A 24,455-nucleotide genomic window follows, 5' to 3' on the forward strand; every position below is an offset into this window, starting at 1 on the left:
TGCTTGCATTCATTGTTTACATGTATTTTTTTTACACACGCACACACACATATACTGAATGGGGATTGTGGTGTGTATATCATTAAATCTGCTCACTGAGTCAGGTACGGATTAGGAAGATGTTTATACAAGATGTTTGTATATTCAAAAAGGAGCTTAAAAGTTACTAGAAGGGGGAAAACTTGATCTTGTGACACTGGGTTGTGAGATCTTGGCTGCCATTTTGATAGAGAAAATGGAGGGAAGCTGCCACCATCCATCCTTTTACCCCCACATGAGTCAGGTTGGTGGCAGTGGTGGTGACACTTCAGGGAGAAAGGGGTGGGAATCCCCGCTGTGCTGCCTTCCTTCTCCCATTGCCACATAAGCTACATGAGTAAGGCAGACAGAGACGGTGGCATGTTCTGTGGGAGGCAAGTGGGTGGATGAGTATAGTGAGAGCAGCTACCTTGTGAGCCAAGCAAATGTAGACAGTGGTGCTACAAGCAGGGAGGAAAGGTACAGGAGCCACTGCTGTAATGGGAGCCAGGTAGGTGAAGGTGATGGTGCCACATGCAGGTGGGATGGGAAAATAGGATTTCCCTTGCAAGTGGGATGGGAAAATAGGATTTCCCTTGTGAATCTTTTAACTCCCCTGCTTGTGTGTGTATAATTATATATGAAATGCAAAATACATGCTGGAACTGAATCCCACCCCCTCTGTTCCTATCAATGAAGCCTACTGGGTAACTTTGGGCTAGTCACAGTTGTTTTGAACTCTCTCAGCCCCACCTACTTCACAAGGTGTCTGTTATGGGGAGAGGAAGGGAAGATGTTTGTAAGCCACCTTGAGTCTCCTTACAGGAAAGAAATAGGGGGTATAAATCCTAACTCCTCCTCCTCTTTCTTTCTTTCTTTCTTTCTTTCTTTCTTTCTTTCTTTCTTTCTTTCTTTCTTTCTTTCTTTCTTTCTTTCTTTCTTTCTTTCTTTCTTTCTTTCTTTCTTTCTTTCTCTTTCTTTCTTTCTTTCTTTCTTTCTTTCTCTCTCTCTTTCTCTCTCTCTTTCTTTCTCTCTCTCTTTCTTTCTTTCTTTCTTTCTTTCTTTCTTTCTTTCTTTCTTTCTTTCTTTCTCTCTCTCTCTCTCTCTCTCTCTCTCTCTCTCTCTCTCTCTCTCTCTCTCTCTCTCTCTCTCTCTCTCTCTCTCTTTCTCCTCCCTCCACCTCCCTCCTCCACCCCCAACCTTCCTGGTTCTTGAAAAACCCGGGGTGGGGGGGGGGAATGTGGAGCGGACTTGCGTTAGGAGTGGGATCCTTGTGAAGTTCCTTTCAAAAATGGGTTTTATACTGTGGTTAACCCACGTTTATTGGCCTGTACAGAAGGGGCCTCTGTCTTACAGACCCTGAAGAATGGTTTCAAATCCTGCAGGGCCCTGGTCTCACCAGACAGAGAATTCCACCAGATAGTCCATGACTGAAAACTCCCTGATCTGGCACTCCATCTGAAGCCAGTGCAGCTGACGGAGCACCAGTTGAATGTGTGCCTACCACAGGGACCTAGCAAGGACCCGCGCCACTGCATTCTGCACCAGCTGGAGCTTCTGAAGCCCTGCATAGAATGAGTTGCAGTAATCTAACCTAGAGGTGACTGTTGCATGGATTGCTGTGGTTAGGTTAGTCTGGGACAGATAAGGTGTCTCACCTGACAAAGATGGTTAAAAGCCAGGTGAACCTTGTGTGTCACTTGAGCCCCCATTGACAGGGAAGCATCAAGGAACACACCCAAACTCTTGATGGTTGGTGCAGCATTTAGCTGCATGCTGTCCAGAGCTAGCAATTAGCATTCCTCTCCAAACCGCCCCCCCCCCGCTTCCCCTTCGGCCCAGGACCTCCATCTTCACTGGATTTAGCTTCAGCTGGCTCCCTTTTAACCATTCCACCATGGTCTCCAAGCAACTGCCCTGTACATCTGGGGTGGTACTGGGATGACCATCCATCAGGAGATATAGCTGGGTATCATCAGCATATTGATGACAACTCAGCCCAAACCTCCAGATCTGCCTGCTGAGATGTTAAATAATATCAGCAAGAGAATTACCCCCTGTGGGACTCAGCACACCATTGGCTGGTGAGCAGAGGTTCTCTCTGCAATTCCTCCCCCCCCCCCCCCGTCCTCGACCTTGGAGAAAGGCGGTTTGTCAGGATGTCGTGGTCAACCAAGCTGAATGCTGCTGTCAAGTCGAGAAGTTACAGCAGTGCTGACTGCCCTGTTCCAGGTGTCTCCAGAGGTCATTCAAAGAGCATCTCCATTCCATGACGACTGCGGAAGCTAGATCGGAATGGGTGTCAAAAGAAACCAGTAGTTCAGGCAGGAGATGATCAGAGGCTCTAGAAAGCTGCTACCAGAGTAAATTACACTGACCTCAATAGACTAATTGTCTGACTGGATATAAGGCAGATTTAGGTGTTCCACTGACCTATATAGACTTTAAGTAGGTGCTTATTGGGCAGTAGCCTTGTTATTTAACTCCTGTGTCCCAGCCCATAACACATTTGTGGGGAGCGTGTGGGTGGCTATATATGCCTTTGTATGCCTGACTAGTCATTTACAGCTCTCTTATCCTTTGATTGTCTGATGCCGGGGTGTGTTTTGAAAATAGCAAAATGGCACTCTGTCACAAGTAACCACTAATTTCAGCTTGGATTATTATGTTGTTTAGAGCTTCTAGTTAAGATGAACGGTGGAAGATCATTCAAGAATTTGGCAGGTATTTGCAACAGACGTATAACATTGCTTGCAAACATGCAGGCAAGAGGAGACATTGCATCGTTTTGGAAAGTATCACTTGTACCTGGGATTCTAGGTTCTGGTCAGATGATACAGTAAATACAAGAGGGGTTGGAGGAAACCCCAACTCAAATGGTGTTTCATCATGTGTGAGTCAGGACTCTTGTGCGTGTGTGTGTGTGGTGGGAGGAATCAGTCCGTGGTGGCGAACCTTTGGCACTCCAGATGTTATGGACTACAATTCCCATCAGCCCCTGCCAGCATGGCTAATTGTAGTCCATAACATCTGGAGTGCCAAAGGTTCGCCACCACTGAATCAGCTCCTGAGCATGGGGCTGAAGCAGGAGGTGCTTTATCATTCCCTCTCTTCTGCCCCATGTGCTTTTGTTAACAGAAAATGGATATGGAGCGGGCCCCTTTGTCTCTGCAGCTGGTTCCATGTGTCTGCTGGGTAACCCAGCTTATGTTTAACATGTTGTCTAACCAGACCCCTCGTTCATATTCAAACTTGGGTCACATGGGTGTCGTGTCATTTTTATTATTGCTTTGTATATACTTTTTGGTTTATTAGACTTGTAGAAGAACGACAACTGTCAGTTCTGTCGTTGCAGTCAGCTTTCATTGTTGACTTTGCTGAAGAAGTGTTTGAATTTTGTTTTAAACTGTATACTGTACAATGATCTATGTTGGGAACTAAATAATGTGGACTTGAGCAAGTGAGCTGAAATCGTGTACATTTGCAACAGGGACTAACCTGCAATAGGCAATTCATGAGATCCACTTTTCTTTTTTAAAGAAAGCTTATGGTGCCAAAGAATTAGGACTAATAAAAGGAAATACTTCTTCACGCAACGTGTGATTGGTGTTTGGAATATGCTGCCACAGGAGGTGGTGATGGCCACTAACCTGGATAGCTTTAAAAGGGGCTTGGACAGATTTATGGAGGAGAAGTCGATTTATGGCTACCAATCTTGATCCTCTTTGATCTGAGATTGCAAATGCCTTAGCAGACCAGGTGCTCTGGAGCAACAGCCGCAGAAGGCCATTGCTTTCACATCCTGCATGTGAGCTCCCAATGGCACCTGGTGGGCCACTGCAAGTAGCAGAGAGCTGGACTAGATGGACTCTGGTCTGATCCAGCTGGCTTGTTCTTATGTTCTTATAGTCACTGCAACAAAAAGCCTTTTCTGCTAAACTGCATAATGGATTATCCTGCAGTTTGCTAAGGAAACTGTGCCCTTGAAGCAAACAAAGGCAATACACTCTTAGTCATTAGGTGAGAGTGCTTGAATTAAGGGACAAAGGAAGACTAGACGAGAAAACGAACAAACAAACAAACACACACACCATGCACATTTTAACTTCCTGATGTTTTTCAGGATGTTTTTCAGGGCTGTGTACAGAAAAAAAAATAGCACAGAAGAATTTGCTTCTCTGACTTGAACAAACTAACTACATGGAGGATAACATAATCTATACTGATTTTTTTTCTGCATTGGATTCTTAAATTAATCTTCTCTTTGGAATAATAGGGAATGTTCTGGGGATTCCAGGTCAGCCAATTAAGTCATGCTGTGTAATGCATCTACCATGACATCTCCTGTGTTAAATATGGATTGTAACTCATCTGCATCTTTCTGTTTTTTGTTCCCTCTTCCCATTTTTAGTGTCTAAAACAGTACACGCAGCTAGCAATTCGGGAAGCCTGTGGATCTCCCATCACTTGTCCTGACATGGTGTGCTTAAACCGTGGGACTCTGCAAGAAAGGGAGGTATGATACTTGTCATTCTTCTTCCTTTTAATTGTCTGTTCATTTACATAATGAATATATTAGACTGTTTCCTCCCCTTAATTACCTCTAATGACTACTTGGCAGGAGGCCCTTCAGACAGGGAAAACTAGCAACAACCAGATGGTTTCCCTCTTGTTTTTTCTTTCCTGGGGAAATGTTTACTTGGCATCTGGAGGTCTCGGAACTGCCTGCTTAAAAGCTACAGTATTCCCCATCTGAATTTCACCAGTTCTCCTCCTTTAGTGATGAACTGGGATATGTATGCCATGCTGGTTGTTAAAAGTCAGGTTGCAGAAAGTTTTAAACGTATCGTGTGTGTATGGATGTATGTGCAAAATGCTGTCAAGTTTCAGCCCACATGGCAACTTAGGACTTTAACTGTGTTACTTGTTGCTTAAATTGGAGCAGTGTGAAAATACACTTTGAGAGAGACAGCTGTAAATACAGACAGGGTTGTATAGTGATGGTACACCCAAAGGTGGGTGGGTTTCTTAGCAACAGTTTGCTCAGGCTATCAACTTGAAACTGCGAATACTCAAAACAAAAATCCGCAGAAGTCTGAAGGTCACGAAGCCTACGGTGCCTCCACGCATGCAATCCTTTATGAGCAATTTTCAGGTGGTTTCTATAGAGCCAGCTACCTCTGCTGGTTGCTTCTCTTTGTTATGTGCACTGTTCTTCTGCCCTCCTTGACTTCCTGCCAGAAAGAATGTTGTATTACCAATCTGGAACCAATCAAGTATGATCTGAATGATGCATTACGCATATCTGCCCAAGTGGGTTGAACAGTGGCAGGGACTGCATTGCTGCATGACCTCTCTAATGCAACCACAGCTCTGCTCAGATTTGTTCACTGCCCATTCTGTGCCTCACCAGTTGGGTTTTGTGAATTGGTTGTTTTTTCCTTTGGCTTATTTAAATCCCACCTTTCTCACTGAGACACAAGGCAGGCTACAGGGTACACACATACATCTACTCCACACATAGACTGTAATCATACTGTATAGGACATTGAGGGGGTAACACAATAGCACTAGGAATACAAACCTGAACAAAGCAAGCACCAGTGTGACGATAGGGTACAAGATATACAGTGCACAAGGCAATAAGTAGGAATACAAAATTAGTTGACAGTGTGAGCAGTCAGTTGTCCAAGTCAGCATACTTCAAGCAATGCAGAATGTGGATTACAAAGATATAAGCAATGCAGTACCACTTCCCCACTTCCAAATGAAGCACGCTGCAGGACTGTTCTCTCCCACTGCCAATCAATTCCATTGCAGGAATGCCCTCTTGTATAGTGGGAACCTTCCTGATCCTCAGGCAGGCTGTTTCACAAGGTGGCAGCCACCATAGATAGCATGTGGGAATGAGCCGTGTTTAGGTCTGGCAAGACCTTCAGTGTTCCTGCTATTTATTGCCAACAGTGCACTTATTTGTTTACATAGCCTAGCCCAGAGGTCTGCAACCTGCGGCTCTCCAGATGTTCATGGTGGCAGGGGCTGCTGGGAATTGTAGTCCATGAACATCTGGAGAGCCGCAGGTTGCAGACCCCTGGCCTAGCCTATACAGGGTTTTCAGTTCAATGTATATTGATAGAATAAAAATTACAAGTGGATATCTCTTGTGGAGAGTGACATGGAACGGCAGTTGGAATAGTGGAAAGGAGATATCCCCATCAACAGTTCCCTACATTTTCTCATTTCCCTACATTGATGTCGTACCATAAAATCTAATGGCACACAGTACTTCATTAATCTGATGGCTGGCTCAGCCACCCCCATAAGCTCCAGTGTGCCATTCAGTGCTGGGTTCGAAGCCTGTTTGAAGCTGGACTTGGCCAATGAGCCCAATGTTGAATGGTGCAGTGGCCCCCAAACTCCCTGTGGAGGGGGGCAGGCTGGTAGGACAAGACAATAATGCTTGCTCTGGCCACCATTTTGTACAGATACACTCCTGGGGTCATGTGGCTTCACCATATCAGCTATGGTTCAGCTTATATACATATATATGAGGTATTATTAGCTGACTAATATTTCATCAGTGTTTAAACTGGTTCCAAAGTTTGTGTCTTCCTTTGTATGCGATTTTCAAATGTGATTTTGTTTGTGAAGCTCCTGAGATCTAAAGATCCATTTCAGTTAGCTAAGCAAGAGGGCACTTGAGGGTATGTATTAATGGGCCATTAATGTTTTCCTTAGTACTCTACAGAGCTCAGGATTGAATAGATAAACAACCAAAGCATGTATTTAATGGCCCATGAATGATTGAATGCTCTGAATTCTGTTCAGAGTTGTTATTCTGCTTGTATTTATGGCCTTCGTGGCATGACCGTTACAGTTAGGAATAATAACTCTGAGCACAACAGGAACAAACGTAAGAAATGAAGTGCTTGATATAAGACATTTTTAACAAGCTTGCTATGTTTGCAGCTCTGCCTATGCCCTTCCACAAGATCTCTATGTTGATTTATTCCTGGGCTATATAAAATAGAATCTTGCAGTCCATATAGAGATTCATACTATTTGAGGGGACAGCTTGTATGTATTGTTCAAATTCCAGAGGGTAGCCATATTGGTCTGCAGTGAATCAGTTAGATTCGAGTCCAGTATCACCATGGAAACCAACAGGGTTACCCTGCAGCTCTTGTTCATCCCTAGGGGGCTACTGGACTTGAATCTAAGCATTTTTGAGTTTGAAGCTGATATTCTTATGACACCCAAAACACAGGTCAGACTTATAATAAGTCTCACCAGGGTCAGATGGGCCATTTACTTGGGAAAATCCTGGTGGGCCTTGACCTCCCAGACCACCTGTCCCACAGCTCCTTCTTTCACCATAGTGGGTTTGGCAGGGAGGAGGACAGCTCTGCCAACTGAGTTTGCTCTGCCAACTGAGGAGGCATAGGGAAGCTGGTGAGGAGGAGCATGGCAGCTGGGTTGATATTATTACATACCCCTTTGGTAGTCTTTGCTATGATGTGGGCAAGGGCACTATGTTGTTACTGACGGCATAACTCCTGGGCAAACCAGGGAGGAAGAGCAGCCATTAGCAGTGGACAGCATGGGCTGCTTGTGAAGTCAGCAACCTGGGTACATGTTTGATAACCAGACTTCTCCATGGATTGAGATCTGAACAGTCTCCAGCTCTTTGAATATGAGTGGTTGTGGTACCTGACCCTTCCCTCCCTAAGCCCAAATTCCTGCCCCACTGCTGAACACTAGTTGTCACATTAGTGACAATCATGCAGTATCTTATCATCCTGAGACAAAATGATCAATAGGCTTTGCTTCAAGGAAGGCAAAAACCCAAGCCTGCCCATGCCAGTGGGGGGAGGAGGAAGAAGAGGAAGGAGTAGCAGTAGTAGTAGTAATTTGGATGTATACCCCACCTTTCTCTCCTGTAAAGAGACTCAAGGTGGCTTTCAAGCTCCTTTCTCTTCTTCTCCCCACAATAGACACCTTGTGAGGTAGGTGGGGCTGATAGAGTTCTGAGAGAACTGTGACTAGCCCAAGGTCACCCAACAGAAGTGCAGAAACACAGCTGGTTCACCAGATAAGCCTCTGCCATTGAGGTGGAGGAGTGGGGAATCAAACCCAGTTCTCCAGATTAGAATCCACCTGCTCTTAACCACTACACCATGCTGGAAGGCCTGTTAAATTTGCTTTGCAGATCCATTAGCCAGCAGGCAACTGACCTCCATGGTCCTTGTCCTCTGTGAACCAGCATCAAGAAAGCTGGCTAGGTTTAGGAGAGCAAGCAAGACACAGCCAGGTGTACCACTTGGTCATTATTATCTCCTGACCCTGCTGGGCATCACAAGCGTTCATCATTCCCACAACCATCCCTGTGCAGGAAGCGATCCTGTCAGCCCTGAATTTTTTTTTTAATGAAACTCAAAATAGCCAGTACTTCCCATTTTGTCCAAGGAAACCTCTCTCACATTCTTAAGGAACCATAATCCTTCAACGTTAATTGAATAGGTTTGTATAGCTTCCATGGCAACTAAAAGTGGTGGCATATGACTGTTATCCACAGACTAAAAATAATCACACCCTGCTGTTTATATTACACTGTTGACTGTTAGATTTCTCACCAATATGAAGTATGTTCTTTTCAATTTGAAGAGGTTGGCCAGAATGGCAAAAAGACAATCACAGGGCAACTTTCAGGAGGCCAGATGAAGCCATTTCCTCAGGAAGAAGGCCCTGAGTTTAGTTTGGCACTGCTAAAAAATTCTTTTCAAATGATACTGTGATAGGTGTGAAGTGGTCATTGTTACTCTATCCTGGCTGAAAAATAAATGACAGTTGGCAGGGGTGTATGTGCCATGCACAGAAAGAGTGGACCCATTGGAAATCTATGGGGAAATCTGAATCTAGGAGATCTGTGGGAAAGTCTAATAACAGCTCTATGAGGATGTTATCTGACCAATGAGGGGTGGCCAGAAAAAACTAAGCTGTGTTCTAGGTGATGCCACAGGCAAGGGACCTGCCTGGAGATGTATGGTACAGACAGAAAGTAAATAACTTGATATTCAAAAGCAAACATCTTGGGGCAACGTTTCTGGTCTTTTTGCTCTATGTTCTCAATTACAAAGAAGCATATGGGATACTAAAAAGGAGCAGCAGTGGCGTAGGAGGTTAAGAGCTTGTGTATCTAATCTGGAGGAACCAGGTTTGATTCCCAGCTCTCCCACCTGAGCTGTGGAGGCTTATCTGGGAAATTCAGATTAGCCTGTACACTCCCACACACACCAGCTGGGTGACCTTGGGCTAGTCACAGCTTCTTGAAGCTCTCTCAGCCCCACCCACCTCACAGGGTGTTTGTTGTGATGGGGGAAGGGCAAGGAGATTGTAAGCCCCTTTGAATCTCCTGCAGGAGAGAAAGGGGGGGATATAAATCCAAACACTTCTTCTTCTAAAAGGAAAATCCGGAGCAAAGGGTTGATTTTGGTGAGGGCATTTAATTTTTTTTTGATAAATCACCTTTTAAAAAATTGATACATCAGTTGAGCAGATTCATTTAATGACTGCTTACTCTAAATCGTAGAGGCATCTGAATTCTGGGCAATAAATTCAAAAGAAACGTTTGGGGGATTTTACTTGTAAATGAAACAGCGTAATCCCTGGAACACTTCTTTTGCTTGTGCTGCAGCTTCACCAGATCAGAGACCCGCTGAAGCTCTAAAATCTAGGACGCTCTATGATTTTGCAAGACATATTTTCCCCATGTAGGACTCAACTCTTCTGTACTGTGACATAGAAAAAGTGTCTAGAAAAGGGGTTCCCAATCTGTTTGAGCCTGTGGCCACCTTTGATATTCTGACACGGAATGGTGGACACAACCACAAAAGTGCTGGTGCAGGAGGCTGAAACACTGAAACAATGCTATTTGACTTTGCATGGCCAGTCAGAAGCCCTGAACATTTGGTGGTCATTAAGGCGGATTTTGCACAGTAAAAACGCCCTGTGTTATATCCCTATCCCCCCTATGCCGCGCACTGCTCTCAGTGCGCGGCATCCCTGGTGCATGCCCCGGTGTCCCCACGACCCCGCGCTCTGCGTGGGGTCATCAAAAGGCGCCCTTTGCAAAAGTGCCAGGGATGCCGCGCTCTGAGGGGGCGCGACAGCAGCAGCGTCAGGGCGGCTGCGCTGTCGCCGCCCCTCTCATGGGGAGTGCTGGGGGACCCTGCGCTACTCTCCTCAAGTAGCACGGGGCTTAAGGTAAGTGGGGAAAGGCCCCAGGAGTGCAGCTGCTGCTGCACTTTTTACCCTGCCATTGACTCTACCCTTCTCCCCAGCTTTCCTCTACTTGTATCATGAGGTCCTTAGCAATATCTCGCATTCGCAGGCAACCTCCGTTCTGATTGGATGAATCTCCCCAATCCCGCTCCCCCCACTCACTTTCACTAATTTAGTTTTAAATGACTCTGCACGAAACAGGCGCTGGGAATCGGTGCCCTCGCGCCCCCCGTCTAAAATCCCTGCATGTGCAAGGGAATTGCAGTATTCCAACCCTGACCCCCCAGTCTAAACTCCCTGCGTGTGCAAGGGAATCACCGCCCTCTCATTCACACGCTGCTTTCTCAAGGTTTCTCAAGGTTTTTGCAAGGCTTCTCTCTCCATGTTTTTTATACCACTGCAAGGGGGGGGGGAAGGCACCCATTCATTAGAGGGGTGGACCAGAGTGGCGAGGCAGGGAAAATGGCATCGTTCTGCTGCCGAGGAGTTTTCAAGGCAGCGGAAGCCACCGGAGCAACAGAGGGGCATTTCAAAAGGTCCTCAACCTTTGCGGTTCTGGAAAGTCCCGGAACAAAGCCACTGCTGTGGGGCGCCGCCGGGGCAACAGCGTGGCAGACACGCTGCAGTGCCGGGAGCTGTGGGGAACTCCCCATTTCACCGGGGCATTCCCCATGCCAACAATGGGGCGTTTTTAATGTGCAAAATCAGCCTAAGAAAAGTGTTAGTGAGTGACATGGCTCTCCCAGCACTGGGGACCTGTGGTCGAGAAAACTCTCAAAATGTCACCATCAAGATTTGTTCCGTCTCCAGTTCCGGTCAAGCAGCTTCATGTTGCTGGTTCTTTCCAAGTGATAATAAGATGCAAGAGACAGTAGGGGCATCTTCTTCTGTTTCTCCCCTGCAGCTGCCTGTGTTTGTGGCTGTTTCTCCAGGTAGGTCCCCTGCCTGTGGCATCATCGCTTTATCTCTGACAGGAAGCTGGAGAATGAAGGTGGGGAAGATGAGCTTCTACTGGTATCTTGGGACTGTGTTGCATAGATCAAATTCCCTGTTTGAAAAAATTACCTGTTTGGAAAAGAGGAAAAGTTCTGTCTGAGAAGACTTTCTGAAAGTTTTTTTTAATAATGCATAGTGCCTCTCCTAAATCCCTTCTCATATACTGCTTTGTAATTGAGAGTATAGAGCAGTGATGGCGAACCTATGGCACGGGTGCCACAGGTGGCATTCGGAGCCCTCTCTGTGGGCACTCGCACACAGAGTTTGTCATGTGGGGGGCGGAAAATCACACACACACCCCCACACACATCTAGGCTGGCCTGGGCCACTGAGCACGACGTGTGCGCACCGCGGTGAGCAGGAAGGACTCAGCTGGCGGGCCTGGTGCCTGTGCTCTGGGTGGCTGCTGCCGGGGGGGGGGGGCAGAGGAGGCAGAGATGCTAGAGAGGCACAGCGTGGTACGCGCAGGACTTGCTGGAGACTAGAGCAGGCTGACTCCTGCTCGAGCAGGTGGGGCAGAGGAAGAGGGAGCCAACTGGTTTTTTATAAACTAAAACCTCAGCATTCAGGTTAAATTGCCAGGTTGGCACTTTGCGATAAATAAGTGGGGTTAGGGTTGCAATTTGGGCACTCGGTCTCAAAAAGGTTCGCCAACACTGGTGTAGAGCAAAAAGACCAGAAACATTGCCCCAAGATGTTTGCTTTTGAATATCCAGTTATTTATTTTCTGTCTTGTACCATGTATTGCTGTTTTTAATAAAGCCACAAAGACTTGGTTCTAAATGGCAAGGGAGCTTTTTAATGGAAGAAATGAATATTTTATTATCATGATGCACAGCCTCTGGTTAGAGTGGGAACATTAATCACCTGACGTACCATGGAAACCAGAAGTAATGGTAATGATATCAGAAGGAAGGCAAATTAAACCTTTGCTCTCGATTTTATAAAAGTGGGTGTTCTGAAAAGACAGTGTCAATCATCCGGCCCTTCATTTTTCAGGTAGAGGAAGACTTGATTGCAGGTAAGGGGTAAAGACTGCTCTGCGCTGTAGGTTTTATTATTATTAATTTTTTATTATTTATTTAGATCACCTTGAGCTTAAGAAAGATTATGTGTATAAATGCATTGTGTGGAATGCATTTTGGAACCTTACTTCACCTTATAGATATGTTATGAGAAAGAAACCTATACCTTTCCAACACTGTTGTATTTTTAAATACATATTTTAAAACACATAAAGTATATCTTGAATCTCAAAGGCAAAAAATAAATCTTACCTCTAGAATGTCCATGCTTACCCTTGTCCACTAAATAGTTTGTTCATGTGCACCAAATCCTTTCACACACCTCAATTCTAAATCTTTACAGTACTAAATCCTTACAGTACTTAAACCTTTTTTTCTAAATTTTAAATTTATTTTACATGTGTAAACAACACATACAGGAAAAAAAGAAAAGAAAACCCACAAATCTAATTCTCCCTCCCCTATTGTAATAATAATGGTAAAAAAACCCACATTTCAAGACATCGCTACATACATGTATGATAATTTCCAGCTACTTCATTATGGATCCAAACTCAAATCTAGTTTTGTGCTAATAGTTGGAATCAGCATTTCCTCCACTTTTAGTAGTAGTCCACTTTTAGTAGTAAAATAGTACTCCAATCCGCTGTTTTCATTTAAATCTCAAATCCTGCCATTATTTCTCTATTTGTATATGTTTTCAGTAGGTAGTTCTAAAAGGATCTCAATCTTTAAGGAACTTGTCCATAGAATATTTAAACCTTGATACTGGTTCTAGTGTTACTGTTGTAACTTTTATAACATAAAAGCAATCAAAACATCCCTCTGTTTGATACCATTTTATATTCTGAAAAGATTGATTCATATATTCCACTAAAATGAGTAGGTTATTTTATAAGAATTAAAGAAGAGTTTGAATTTATACCCCACCTTCCTCTCTTGTAAGAAGACTCAAGGTGGCTTACAAACTCTTTCATCTCCACAAAACAGACACCTTGTGAGGTAAGGGAGGCTGAGAGAGTTCAGAGAGAACTGTGACTAGCCAAAGAGCACACAGCAGAAATGTAGGAGTGGGGAAACAAATCTGATGCACCAGATCAGAGTCTGCCACTCATGTGGAGGAGTAGGGAATCAAACTTGGTTCTTCCAATTAAAGTCCACCTGCTCTTAACCACTATACAATGCTGGCTCTGGTTTTCCCCCCACCTCTCTGTACCAAAGAAGAATAAGTTATAAGAGCTTTACTTCCTCCTGGTGCAGTTGAGGAGAATTTGATATTCCTGTTTCCATGAAAGCAGAATCAAAATTCAAATTAGCCCCACCTACCTCATAAGGTGTCTGTCATGGGGAGAGGAGGGGAAGGAGTTTGTAAGTAACTTTGAGACTCCTTAAAGGAAGAGAGGGTTGGGTATAATTCCAAACTTTTCTTATTCTCTTCAGTGTCATTCTCTAGATGCCTATCAGTAGTACTATCCTGGAGCCTGAACTGTAATGTGATAGGTTAGTCTTTCTCTGAATTTGCTTTCTGATTTTACAGGAGGCTAATTTCTCAAATCCTGTGAGGAAAATCAAACTGGAAAAGAACAACCCAAAGCAATCCCATTAAGCTTTGAGGCTGAGTGAGGATTTGAATTTGGATCTTTTAAGTCTAAGTCCAGCATTCTGCTTATTGTATGATATTGCCTCTGATTATGGCTGTCCAAGGTAGGCCAGTCCGGTTGGAGGAGAGCCAGATTGAACATTCTGTCATTTTTGGTGGCTAGTCATCTTGGCCCATTCCTATTGCAGGAAGCAGAGGGTTATTGGCAAGCATGATTAAGTGGTCACTTTTGGCTCACAGTATGCAGCCCAATATTAATGCAATACTTGTTTATACTTCCATTATCTTAAAGACTGTGTAGTTTTATGCACTGTCTGATTTTCTACTTCATCCAGGGAGTCTAGCAGTTACAAACACCAGTTCTTTTAAAGGAACACTCCAAGTTTATTCTAGGACAAGACAGGACAAATATAGAGCACTCTTCTTCCATGATTTCTCATCCTTCAGACTTAGCCTGGATAAGACAAAATCCCACAGAATATTTAATCCAACACTCTCCAGTGGTTTGGATCCAGCAGAAAATGCTCACTGATTATGTGGACTTTCATGTACAAATTGTACTTCATGTACAAATTGTACTTTAGTACTGCAGGAGAAAGGTGAAATAAGCAAAATGATGACTCTCAGAGAAGATTTTAGAGATACACACTTGCTGCAGAGAGATCGGGGAAAGATCTAACCCACCAAACTCCTTCCAAGACCTTTCCTACTGGATTTATCCTGTTTCTTCTAAAGAATTCCTGACATACCTACTTTTAAAGAATTCCTGATATAGTTCCTGTCCCCTTTGACATCATCTCAAAATACTTGAAAAACTTAAACTAACCTGTCTGTTAACGTGTGGTTTAGAATAAATAGGAATAATTCTGACAAACTTTCCATAACAGAAGGAACATCTCTTAGTCCTTTTGTCATCCATGAAAATATTTTCTAAAGTTTTCATTGTTAACTTTAAAAAAATGTGTTACCTGAAACAGCATGCAGTCCTCGAAATAAGGGCTATAAAGCATTCATTATAGTGGTTCAACTAATTTTGAAATGGTAGACTTTCTGTTAATATAGCCTGGAAGTTCTCCTACCATTTTGTGTTATAAACATTGGTTTATATCCAGTTTCTTTTACAGAATATGTTTAACAATTAAAAAATTGATTGAGGCATTTTGAAGTCTTGACGTTATCTTGCATGTAGTTAATTAGTTTGTGCAGTGATAATACAGTAGTGATTTGAATCTAACTTTGCAGTTCAATTAGACTGTGACTTTTAATATCAGTTCCTTGGTCCAAACTCAGGGTTGGGGCAGTGGCGTACACCAAGGGGAAGGGGGGGGGTGCGTGATGCACTGGGTGTGTACCCTGCAGGGGCGTGGAGGAGCGGGGCAGGGGTGGCAGGGGGCTGGCAGGGGGCGGGGCATACGTGTGCCCCGGGCTCAGTTCCCCTTGCTCCAACCCTGGGTTGGGGCATGTTAAAAGGGTGAAAGTAATCACCAGACTTCATGTAAAAAATGCCTGTTAATAACACCTGATTAATAAAAAAAGTTTTTCTATTCTAATTGCAAAAGATACAATCAATGGGATTTTTTGTCATGTTCCATTGTAATTAATGGCTGTAGAAGTAATGTAAAGGAAATGTTCTGCTGGATGGTACCCCAAATCTGTGATCAACCCATTTTTCATTTATGTAATTACATTTGTTCTGCAGTGGAGTACTTGCTAACATTTTCCTGTTTTGTTTTTGTCAGTTTACTTAACATTTATATACCAAATGAACTGCCAAATAATAGTGAATGTAGAAGTGTTGTGTGATCAGTGGTTGGGCTGCTCTTGCTTAGTCCTCCTTTATTTCTCCTGTAACTTAAACTAAAAATTCTTCTCAGATAAGAAATATTGATTGTGGTGATTCTTCTTATTTCTTCTCCAAGTATTCTCTGGTCTCCACTACCAATGGATGTTAGTACAGAGTTAAAAGTCATTGTTTTCAGAGCTTGGGGGGAAAAATCAACCTTTCATACATGAGATCCTTGTTCCAAACAGTGTAGAAACGTGTAGAAACATGGGTTAACTGACTATGACATGAAAATGAATAGGTGAATGGAAGATGTTGACATATGATTTCTAGGCCATGTGGTAGAAACAGTGAATGAAAGAGAAGTGGACAAATGGCAAAGAGAAAGTGGAAAATGTACAATACTCAGAGGGATTGTGATGCAGGGACGACTTAAACCAGCTTTTACGATTAGGCAATTTTAATTCTTCAATATTTAATGTTCGTCTTGTTCTCTCTCTCTCTCTCTCTTTGTTTCAGATCTCCAGATTGGTGCCTGTTGATCAGTTTCACTTATATCAGCGACTGAAATTTGAGCGAGGTGCGCACTGTTAATTTTACTGTTGCTTTCTAGAACATTAATACTGACTAATTTGTTATAATTAATATTGAGTAACAAATGGTTATAACAACAAGCAAAAGCTCACAGCCTGAAGTGGTAACATTCGAACAGTGGCTATAGTGTATTAATTTTTCTTTCAAATCATGAGATCTTGAATAAAGTGAAGTTCATGGTAGAATACATCTAATGGAGTGCTTATGTAAGGAATCTGGTCTGGTGTGCAATAAATACATTTTACAATAAACAAACTGTACTATTGATATATAGATGTTTCACATGTTTAAGTTGATGGCTGGGTATTTTAAATTTATGCTAATCGAGGAAGTGCTTTTCTCAGAGGCAAAGCTTGTATTGAACATAATTGGTATGTATCTTTTTAGGGAGTGTGTATTATCGCGCAATTCTACTTTGGCGTCTCTTGCAAAACTGTCACACTTTGGTAGTTTCATTCTGGTGTAGTCCTCAGTGACTGGAAAGGCAAGAAAGAAATTTCATCTTCTCCTTTCATGGCTCCATATATATATATAATTCTAAAACCTTTTTGGAAGTGAGGAGCTTTAAAGTTTTATCTAAATGGCGGGGGTGGGATTGGAAGTTGAATACCTTCCCTGTTTTCCATTTTATACCAACTCTCGTATCATAGGTAAGCTGTTTAACTTCTACCTGATGTCTCTAAAATGGACCTGTACAAAATTTCATTCCATGTGGCAGTTATATCTGGGGTCAGAATCATTTTGCCATTTCAGTGATTCTTTTGAAAAGTAGATAAAAATGGGCACCCTCACTTCCAGAAAGTGGCTGTGTAACTAGACTGTGCAACTAGGGCCCTTTCCGCACATACAGAATAATGCACTGTCAATCCACTTTCACAATTGTTTGCAAGTGGTTTTTGCTACTCCACACAGCTGCAAAGTGCATTGAAAGTGGATTGAAAGTGCATTATTCTGCATGTGCGAAAGGGGGCTAGGTATATCGGACAGTTTGACAATTTATTACTTTTCCATGCAATATCTTCATGCTTTAAAGAAAGTCACTATTTGATTGAACTTAAGGCATCAGTGATTTGACCTTTGAAGCTAGTAGTAAGATTCTGGTTGAATGTAAATTGAGACACAGAAGACAAAATGTAAAAATTAAAACAGTTTTTATTTGGATTTTGTTTTAACTAAACCTCTTCAGAAGTCCACCTGGATCCACTGAGGACCTGGTGCCCCTCTGCTGACTGCCAGACTGTGTGCCAAATTAAACCAAGGGAACCTGGACTACCAGTGCCTGTAAACTGTCCTGCTTGCCATTTGACATTTTGTTCATCATGCAAAGAACCGTGGCATCGGGGAAGATCATGTCTGGAAAGCCACCTTTTTGTGGTACCAAATGAACAAGGGTAAGTGAGGAATTGGCTTAGGTCACAGTGGTGGCGAACCTTTGGCGCTCCAGATGTTATGGACTACAATTCCCATCAGCCCCTGCCAGCATGGCCAATTGGCAATGCTGGCAGGGTCTGATGGGAAATGTAGTCCATAACATCTGGAGTGCCAAAGGTTCGCCACCACGGGCTTAGGAGGTACAAACTTGTTCCATTATTTTTGTTTTGCCATCAAGTCACATCTGACTCATGGCGACCCCTGGTGGGGTTTTCAAGGCAAGAGACATTCAGAGGTGGTTTGCCATGGCTTGCCTCCGCTTCACACCCCCGGTATTCCTTGCAGGTCTCTCATCCAAATATTGCCAGGGTTGAGACTGAGAGTGTGTAACTGGCCTAAGGTCACCCAGCAATAATTCATTTTTTCTGTAAATGTAGGTCTGTGCAGAGGCATAGCAAGGGGGAAAAGCATCCGGTGCACCGGTGCAACCTCCACCCCCATCCTGCCCCCCAAACGCCCCTGTCCTGCCCCAGAACGCAGGGGCGCGGGCCTGGTGCGTCCCCCCACCCCCTTGGAGCTATGCCTCTGGGTCTGTGTGTGTTTTTTTTTAAGTCTTAAACACTTTTATTGAATACAAAGTTAAAAACCCTCAGTTATATATATATACACACACACTGATAAAAACAACTATACATATTTGTTCTTCTCTAACATATGATCTCCCAGCCATTGTCCAAATAACAGCTCATTCAGTAACTGAGAAATTATTATCATTGAAAAAGTGAAATCAATTCCTAACTTTCTTCATAAATAAAAAATTTCAAAACTATCTCATAAAATACAGGGATAAAGAAACACAAAAATATACTTTCAATGAACCTTATTTAACTAATATATTCAAACTATACAAAATACAATGTCTGACTGGGGCCCCCCCCCCCCCCCACATACTGTCTACAAATCAAAACCTGATGTTGGTATACTGGGATATTTTGTTTTTAGGAAGGACATTAATGGTCCTATACATGCAGCTTTCAGATGCATACAAAATCTATTCACACAACTTCTAATACAATTTATTTGAAGAGAATACAAACATCCAGAGGAATTGAAGACAGGGGCTCAATATGCTTTTTCATATCCATGTCATCCAGTTGCATGAGTACGGCTGTGCTAGCCAGGTGCTGTCCTGCCGTGCTTGGTTTTAGTATAACCGTGCATTCATATCTGATGTTCTGTGGTAAGAGCATGTTACAGTTGTGTGCTGCAGCATCCAATGGAATTATGTGAGACGCTTTTGTAGGAATATATAATTTCTATAAGAAACTTTTCTGGGAGCTGCTTTGCACATTATGATAGTAAAAAATGCAGTAATCTGTGCAACCTCTTTTCATGCTACCAGTTCTTGTACAAGGGAGGGGGGCAGTTATGTGCTTCAACTATGTGTGCATATGTGGTATTCTCCCATGGAGAACAGGAGCACAAGACATGGTTGCATGGTAACAGAATATATGCTTCTAATCTGTGGAAAAAGACAGCGGATGTGTGTGTGTTAAGTGCTGTCAAGTTGCCTCCGACTCAGGGTGACCCTATGAATCAGCGTCCTCCAAAACGTCCTATCAGCCGTGCTCAGATCCTGCAAACTGGGGGCTGTGGCTTCCTCTTATCCTGCTGCCTTCAACCTTTCATAGCATTATTGTCTTTTCCGGTGACTCTTGTCTTTTTCATTAAGTGACCAGAGTGCAACAACCTCAGTTTAGTCATTTTAGCTTCTAGGGACATTTCAGGCTTGATTTGATCTAGAACCCACTTATTTGTTTCTTTGGCGGTCCCAAGTATCTGTCACACTCTTCTAACATCACAGTTCAAAGCAATCTACCTTTGTCCTGCCAGTTTTCTTCATTGTCTCAAAAAGACTGCACGCAGCAAGTTATACACATTTGTGCAATCTTTGGAGCATACACAGTCCTTGTGTAGTAAGCTTTTTGTGCAACTTCCTTTGATCGTAATGGCCCTTGTGTGTACACTACAAAAAGTACTTCCTTCTGTGGCCGATAATGCATAAAAGCCTGTTCTTGATGCAAGTGTTATCCATGTGCCAATAGTCACCACTGATATGTAGATGCTTCACACATTTAGGTTGATGACTTGGTATTTTAATTTTATGCTCATTTCATAATTCTGTCATGAGGAAGTGCTTTCCCGGTACCTTTACACAAAGGCAAGGATACTTGCATTGATCGTTGGGGGAATTATGCATGCTGCTGCATGCCCAGACAGCACAACTGAGTGAGAATGAAAGAATTGTGTTGCCGTCTCACAGCAGGCATTCCTAAACTGTTGTGCTGAAATATTCTCTTTTACCCGATTTTCCAGATCGCTTATCAAGCCTGACACAGAAGCACCAATTAAGCAGTGCCCGGTCTGCCGGATCTATATCGAGCGAAATGAAGGCTGTGCCCAAATGATGTGTAAGAATTGCAAGCATACCTTTTGCTGGTACTGTCTACAAAACTTGGATGTAAGTGATATGCAGTAAAGGATCTGGGTCAGTGCTTTTATAGATGTTTTCAGAAGAGAATGCCTTTCCGGGCTTTGTGGCCGTGGTCCTGGACATAGTGTGTAACAGACTTCCTTCTGTGATACACCTCTGAAGATGCCAGCCACAGATACAGGTGAAACGTTAGGAACAAGATCCACCAGACCATGGCCACACAGCCCAGAAAACCCACAACAACCAGTTGAATCTGGCAGTGAAAGCCTTCGGCAATACTAAAATAAGAGTTGTTTTTTTATGTCCTGCTTTTATCTACTGTAAGGAGTCTCAAAGCAGCTTACAAACTCATTCCCTTCTTCTCCCCCTCAGTGGCTACTTGTTGAGATAGGTGGGGCTAAGAGAGTTCTGTGAAAACTGTGTCTAGCTCAAGGTCACCCAGCAGGCTTCAAGTGTAGGAGTGGGGAAACAAACCTAGTTCGCCAGATTAGAGTTCACTGCTCATGTGAATGAGTGGGGAATGAAACCCAGTTCACCAGATTAAAGTCCACTAGTCTTAACCACTACACTATGCTAGGCTGTTTTTACAGTAACTCAGTAGATGATAGCTGTGAGGGAAATTGCAAGTGATACAACATTTCTGGGGTACTCAAACTGTGAAACTTGGCTTTGTAGCAATGCTGGACTGGAATTAAAGATATGATGAGCCAGATGTGGCTGCTTCCTCATCTGGAAGAGGCTGGTCCTACACAGTTCCTATGAATGACTCACTGTGCTCCTTCCTTTGCCATTCAGAGTGATATCTTCTTAAGACATTATGACAAGGGCCCATGCCGGAACAAACTGGGCCACTCACGTGCCTCCCTTATGTGGAACAGAACACAGGTATGCTAATAACCCGGATCCTCAATTGTTTGTGATATGGGAGGTATGGCTCAGTGGAACTGCCTGAATGGCATAAACAAACCGACCTTCGTTTCTGCCCATTTGCTTCTAATCATGGAGAAGACCTTGCCCGCTATTTTTTTCTATTGCCCATTATATGACACGATTCAGTCTTGACTGAATCAAGTTATTCCACAGCCTTTGGGGTCAGATGAGGATCTCATCTGTTTTCTTTTGGTGGACGTAATCTCAGCGATTACATATAGAGTACTGTGTTCAGTTCTGGTCACCACATCTCAAAAAGGATATCGAAGAGATAGAAAAAGTGCAGAGAAGGGCAACGAGGATGACTGAAGGATTGGAGCACCTTCCTTATGAGGAGAGGCTGCAGCGTTTGGGACTCTTTAGTTTGGAGAGGAGACGTCTGAGGGGGATATGATTGAAGTCTATAAAATTATGCATGGGGTAGAAAATGTTAACTCTCTTTCTCACAATACTAGAACCAGGGGGCATCCATTGAAAATGCTGGGGGGGGGGGAGAATTAGAACTAATAAAAGGAAACATTTCTTCACGCAACGTGTGATTGGTGTTTGGAATATGCTGCCACAGAAAGCGGTGATGGCCACTAACCTGGATAGCTTTAAAAGGGGCTTGGACAGATTTATGGAGGAGAAGTCAATCTCTGGCTACCAATCTTGATCCTCCTTGATCTGAAATTGCAAATGCCTTAGCAGACCAGGTGGTCAGGAGCAGCAGCAGCAGAAGGCCATTGCTTTCACATCCTGCATGTGAGCTCCCAAAGGCATCTGGTGGGCCACTCCGAGTAGCAGAGTGCTGGACTAGATGGACTCTGGTCTGATCCAGCAGGCTCTTTCTTATGTTCTTAGGGTTGCCTCTTTTATGTATTTGTCAATTAAATTAAGGAAAAGGATCGTGCATGCCAACCCTCAAATGGACCTGTCAATCCTGTTTTGTCCATGGAATTGATGTGTCTTATCTTGCTGTATATTTTATATTGCTGTATATTTTATCATATCATATTTTCTTAATATGGTTTTATGTTGTGTTGTTAAGGCCTGTGGCTAGAACACTTAGTAGATAGATATTTACTATTTACTGCATAGACTACCTGAGCTTTTCAGAGTGAGTTCAGATGCTAAGCAGAGTTGGCCAGGAATAGTACCTGGATGGGAGACCACCAAGGTTGACTGTGGTTCCTATACAGAGCGTGGCAGTGGCAAACCACGTCTGCTCATCTCTTGCCTTGAAAACCATCCGAGGCCAGTTGCAAAGTGGCAGCACTTTATTTGTATGGCTCAGTGGCAAAACATTTCCTTTGCTTACAGAAGATCCCAGTTTCAACCTCAGCATCTCCAGTTAAAAGAAGAGTTTGGATTTATATCCCCCCTTTCTCTCCTGTAAGGAGACTCAAAGAGGCTTACAATTTTCTTTCCCTTTCCCCCTCACAACAAACACTCTGTGAGGTGGGTGGGATTGAGAGAGCTCCAAAGAACTGTAACTAGCCCAAGGTCACCCAGCTGGCATGTGTTGGAGTGCACAAGCTAATCTAGTTCACCAGATAAGCCTCCACAGCTCAAGTGGCAGAGCGGGGAATCAAACCCGGTTCTCCAGATTAGAGTGCACCTGCTCTTAACCACTACACCACGCTGGCTCTAAAAGCCCAATTTAAATTGTACCAACAAAAGGAGCAAGTACTAGTTGACACAAAAGCCCTGAGATCCTGGAGAACTGTTGCCGAGCAGTGTAGGCAAGCCTGACCGGAAAAGGCCAATGGTCTATTTCAGTATCAAGGCATCTTCATATGTCAAATTTAATGGTGTAGACTTAAACATTTTCCTGACTCACATTTGTATTTCTCCTTTTCAATGTTGCAGGTTGTTGGGATCCTCATGGGCCTCGGTATCATTGCCCTGGTGACATCTCCGTTGTTGCTCTTAGCTTCCCCGTGCATTATCTGTTGTATCTGCAAATCCTGCCGAGGCAAGAAAAAAAAACATGACCCACCGACCACCTAGACTTCTCTGCCTGTTGGGTGAATGTCTGCCTAGCACATGTGAAGGAAGAGACATGAAAACTGATCAATGGGACCAGTGCTTTATCAAAAAAAAATTGCCAACTTTTGTGCAAATAGTGCCTACACTTTTCCAGGACACTGTATTATTTACAAGCTGCTGTTCAGTAACGGACTGGGGTGGCTGCATGAGCTGGATCCAATTCTTTTCTTTCTTTTTTTTTTGAGATTGGGCTTGAAAAATATTTTTATATTCTTCAAAACAACCCAGCTCTTAATTCTGCTTCGGATCTGTCGATGGACTTACTTGCACACCCCTCCCCCCCCCGCTCATTCACCAAGAGTCTGAATGTATGTTGGTTTCTGAGCACTTTAATTTTGCATCCTCTGAAGCAGTCTTATTTTTTTAAGTACAGGAGTACAGGTGAGCTATCTAGGCCCATTTTACACATTCTTTGGCTTGATTGCTATCCTGACTCATAGGCCCTTTCCCCACTTACTGTTTGCTGCGCGCTACTCTCCCCAAATAATGCGGGGTCCAGCGGCGCTCCCCATGAGTCCGGGCGGTGACAACGCAGCCGCCCCGACTCTGCCGCTCAGTGCGTGTCATTTCTGGCGCTGAAAAAATAGCACCTTTTGATGACCCCGCGCAGAGCACGGGGCAGTGGGGAAAGCCGGGGAACACGACCCCTGTGCCAGAAATGATGCGCGCTGAGAGTAGCGCGCCGCAAACGGTAAGTGGGGAAAGGGCCATAGTCTCATTTTGTTCTGTACTGAGTCATTTAGAGGTCGAATGCTATTGTAAATAAATCTAATAATTTAAGAAAAGTCATTATGTTGTTCTGTCTGTGTTTTACAAAACAAATATAGAATATTTTACATTTGGGTATGCATTGTGCCACATCTGGTCCTCATTTAACTATTAAGTCTACTCAACAGCCATCTTAAATTACTGCATTCTCTTGTTTGGGAATATCATTGCCGTTTGGACTCTCATCTGAAGAACTGGGTTTGATTGCCTACTCCTCCACATGACCGGCAGAGTATTATCTGGTGAACCAGATGTGTTTCTGCATTGCTACATTCCTGCTGGCTGACCTTGGGCTAGTCACAGTTCTTCGGAACTCTCTCAGCCCCACCTACCTCACAAGGTGTCTGTTGTGGGGACAGGAAGGGAAAGGAGTTTGTAAGCCTCTTTGAGCCTCTTTGCAGGACAAAATTGGGAGAGGAGTAAACATCCAAACTCCTCTTTTAATTTGCCAGGAAACTCTTCTTTCAGAATTGTTGCAAAAGATCCCTCTGACGCCCTACATTAACTACCAAAGTAAATGCAAATTCTAGTTGTAATCTCTCAAGACTATTTACAATATTCAGC

At 43.5% G+C, this 24,455-nt stretch overlaps 1 protein-coding gene across 1 annotated transcript; it reads left to right on the forward strand.

Moving 5' to 3' along the window:
• The first annotated feature begins 4,420 nt into the window (after positions 1-4,420).
• RNF144B (ring finger protein 144B) lies at positions 4,421-23,585 on the forward strand. Its single transcript, XM_048508100.1, has 6 exons — positions 4,421-4,534; positions 16,223-16,283; positions 17,484-17,688; positions 20,045-20,189; positions 20,958-21,047; positions 22,944-23,585. Exons 1-6 carry the CDS (start codon positions 4,496-4,498, stop codon positions 23,082-23,084), a joined length of 681 nt encoding a protein of 226 aa, XP_048364057.1. The 5' UTR covers positions 4,421-4,495; the 3' UTR covers positions 23,085-23,585.
• Positions 23,586-24,455: the final 870 nt, after the last annotated feature.

This window comes from Sphaerodactylus townsendi, linkage group LG09 (assembly GCF_021028975.2).
Source record: "Sphaerodactylus townsendi isolate TG3544 linkage group LG09, MPM_Stown_v2.3, whole genome shotgun sequence".
In the NCBI taxonomy this organism is placed as follows: Eukaryota; Metazoa; Chordata; class Lepidosauria; order Squamata; family Sphaerodactylidae; genus Sphaerodactylus; species Sphaerodactylus townsendi.

Bases quoted from the DNA above. Each gene is read 5' to 3' on its own strand.
- RNF144B (XM_048508100.1), top strand. From the start codon at position 4,496: ATGGTGTGCTTAAACCGTGGGACTCTGCAAGAAAGGGAG. The intron at 17,689-20,044 runs GTAAGTGAGGAA...CCGATTTTCCAG, and splicing joins GTGGTACCAAATGAACAAGG to ATCGCTTATCAAGCCTGACA. The intron at 20,190-20,957 runs GTAAGTGATATG...TTTGCCATTCAG, and splicing joins ACTGTCTACAAAACTTGGAT to AGTGATATCTTCTTAAGACA.